This window comes from Nematolebias whitei, chromosome 15 (genome assembly GCF_014905685.2).
Source record: "Nematolebias whitei isolate Nwh7 chromosome 15, NemWhi1, whole genome shotgun sequence".
Taxonomy (NCBI): Eukaryota; Metazoa; Chordata; class Actinopteri; order Cyprinodontiformes; family Rivulidae; genus Nematolebias; species Nematolebias whitei.
The window spans coordinates 41,671,193-41,674,353 of record NC_056512.1 but is presented as its reverse complement, the minus strand read 5'-3'; the positions used below and the strand labels follow the sequence as shown (position 1 = coordinate 41,674,353).

Genomic DNA, 3,161 nt, shown 5'->3' with positions numbered 1-3,161 from the left:
CTCGTGTTGCTCGTCCAGAGGAGTGTGAAAGCAACCTGCCGAATCAGCTCCACGCATTTGGGTGTGTCACTTTACGAACAAGAAATTGCAGAAATGCAATCCCTGGAGGCACTGAGAGGAGGGAGTTCATGTAGGTGAAGCAGGGGTGGAACATCTCACCGAGTAAAATCAAAGCTGATCACTGAGCAGACGTTAAAATAATGACCTTTCATCCAAATGAGTCACTTTGAGCAGCCAGTCTCAGACAGTTACACAAATATGTTAGGAGATAATATAGCAAGAAACAGATTGGTGGTTAAATAATACAGGGAGAATAAACTGCAGAAGAGGATGGGAGTGACTCATGGCACCCCCGCTGCTTTTAGTACCGCTGATGACGGTGGGTGTCTAATAGAGTGAATCCTACGGAGAGGGACCGAGGATCATCTGAGAGTGGGACGCCGCAGAGAAATATGAGAGAGGAACAAAAAAAAAAAACACCCTGATTTTTCTAATACAGATAAGAATAAAAGCATGTTCTGCTTATTCACCCTTCGAGCGCAAACGTTTCATGGCAGCTGATCGAGAAATGAAAAGAGAAATTGGATAAGCTGGCAGCTACTGATGATTATCATGTCAACAGGTTCTTGTGTTTTATATTGCATGGATTTGTTGTTCAGGCACGCAGCAGACAGAGTTCAGCTTAAACGGCAGCGATGACGAGTTTCAGGCTGTGGCCCAAAGGAGTTGGAAGGTCCGTGTTGAGTCCAGTGGATTTTCTGTGGCCACCTCAGAAATCAACCAAAGTCTGTTTATTTGCTCTGTCCGCCGCACCCCCCACCTTTCCTTCACTTTGGTCCGTGGTTCAGTTCTCAAGTCTTTTCTCTTTGTCCTCAGTCCTAACGTCTCCCCTCCTCCCTCCTTTTCCTCAGACTTCAGGTGGAGGCGAGTCGGGCTCGGGGCTGCCATCCATACTCACCACTGCAAAGAAGGGAAAAAGAGACGTTTTAACTTCATTGTTTCTCACGACTAGGCAAACCAGAAGGATGTCTTCGTGGACAAACTGTACGAAGGTGGTCTATCATTGAGCTGTGACTGTTGTGAGAATAGTGACCAGTGGGCCTCGTTTTGTGTGCACGACTTGTAAAACTGCATCCTTTCTGCACAATCATTTGTTGCTCCCTTCAGCTAGTTTTGTGCCCATCTCAGCAGCGGCCCCTACATTTTTAATTTACTCTGAAGGAATACTTTTGAAATGAAGATGGGTAGATTTGGACCAGTTCTTCAGTAATTATTTTTCATCACTGGCACGGTTTTAGACCTGGACATTTTCTTCGAATGTTTTCTCTACACTGATGCTGATTGATGGCGACCAAAGTCCAGCTCTTGGATCTTTTCTTTCCTGTGTCGACAGTCACCATGCAGACGACACGCAGCAGAAACATGCTGACGTCTCACCACACCGATGTTCTGTCTCGCTGCATGGTTAAGCCATTATAAATCATCATGAAGCACAATTCCTGGCAAGTAACCTCCAGTTAGAAAGACTACCAACAGTTTGCACAGACGTCAGACGTCTCTGTTCACCATTTTGGATCACATACTGTGATTAATGTATAACCTCAATTCCAAAAACCTTTGGGTGCTAAGTAAGATGTTAGTTCGGTTCCGTTTGGTTCTGCAGGGAAACCTAGGAATTTCTCTGTCTTCCGGACCCGGTTCTGGACTGCGGTCTGTGAGGGCAGCTTCTGCGGTCGTTATTACCATCAAGCTGCTAGCAGGACCTGCTAAGCTGTTAACAAGACCATGCTGCTAACAGAAGCATGATGTTGAAAGAACCTCACTGCTGACCGAATCACACTGTAGATGTATTTATTTTTCAACTTTGGCACCTTGTTTTTAGTATTTTAGTAGTATTTTCAGTATTTTTTTTTAGTATATTAGTAGTATTTTAATATGTTTTTAGTATTTTAGTATATTTTAAGTATTTTTAGTATTTTTTTTAGTATTTTTGTTGCATGCTTTGGTATTTTTATATATTTATTTATTTATTTTTGGGGGGTGAGTTCAGACAGTTCTTCTCGTCCTAAGCATTTCATTGCGTTGTTGACCTTGTGTTGATTTTGCATATGACAAATAAACCAAACCTGAACCTGCAGTTGAAAAGAACTGAAATGTGTTGCTGCTAATAAATTCAAAATTAGCTTATTGTTAAAAAAAAAATTGCTTCAATGTTTGATATGTTTACTACGTTTCATTCTGAATAAAATATGGGTTCATGAGATTGGAAAATCATTGTATTCTGTTTTTGTTTACATTTTAACCTCGCAAAAAAACTTTTTGGGAACTGTGCTTGTACTAATTGCCCATCATTTTATTTATTTATTTTACAAATCATTGCCTCTACTGAATGTGACAACATGGCACTTTATAAATGTGTTACATGTCATTACTGTGCATTTTAGAGTATTTTAGTTAAATAAATGACAGGCTTAAGAGTTACAATATGACTTATTCTTTGTGGAGGGATTTCCCCTTTAATTCCTGCCAGGCAGGATTATTTACACTAAATAGGTACTCTTCCTTTTTTACTGAAACAAGTCATAAGTCACTTCTGTGGTTTTACTGAAGCTGTGTTAGTAATTTGTCACATGACGCAGCAACATTGTATAAAGTTACATGTGACTGAATGACCGAGGGCAGACCTGTTGAGCTCCTGATTGTGCATCATTCTCTTGTTCAAACCTCTAAGTGTTTAGAGGATCTTAACTGTAGTCTGGCAGAGTTTGATTGTAGCGCTGAAATAAACACTCCTCTGCCACTGGGGCGGGGTTCAGTGAGTTTTATCATCGTTTCTCTGCAGCTTTCACCTCAAGACCCGGTTGATTTTTCTCCTGGACCTGATGAAAGCCAGTCAGCATAATTTCTATTCTGGTCAGCGTGTCTGTTGATGTTGATTTTTTAGTCAGTTTTTTAACGTTTCAATGCAAAATTGCTGATCTAAATCCAGATTTATTTATTTTTTGCTTTAACGTTGATGATCTTTCACAGCTTTTGACCTGCATTTTGTGGAGGAGGTCAAACAAAGGACAGGGACGTGCAGTTGGACTGTATGAATGAGGGCTTCCAGCCTTGTTTAAATTTTAAAAACCATCTATATGCATGATTGTGTGTGTGTGTGG

General features: G+C 40.8%; 1 protein-coding gene across 1 annotated transcript in view; it reads right to left on the bottom strand.

Moving 5' to 3' along the window:
• Positions 1-837: 837 nt before the first annotated feature.
• ngfra (nerve growth factor receptor a (TNFR superfamily, member 16)) overlaps positions 838-3,161 on the bottom strand; it is a 43,069-nt gene continuing 40,745 nt past the window's right edge. Inside the window, exon 6 of the mRNA XM_037688720.1 lies at positions 838-960. Coding sequence (XP_037544648.1) covers positions 908-960 — 53 coding nt within the window. The 3' untranslated portion in view covers positions 838-907. The remainder of the gene's footprint in view (positions 961-3,161) is intronic.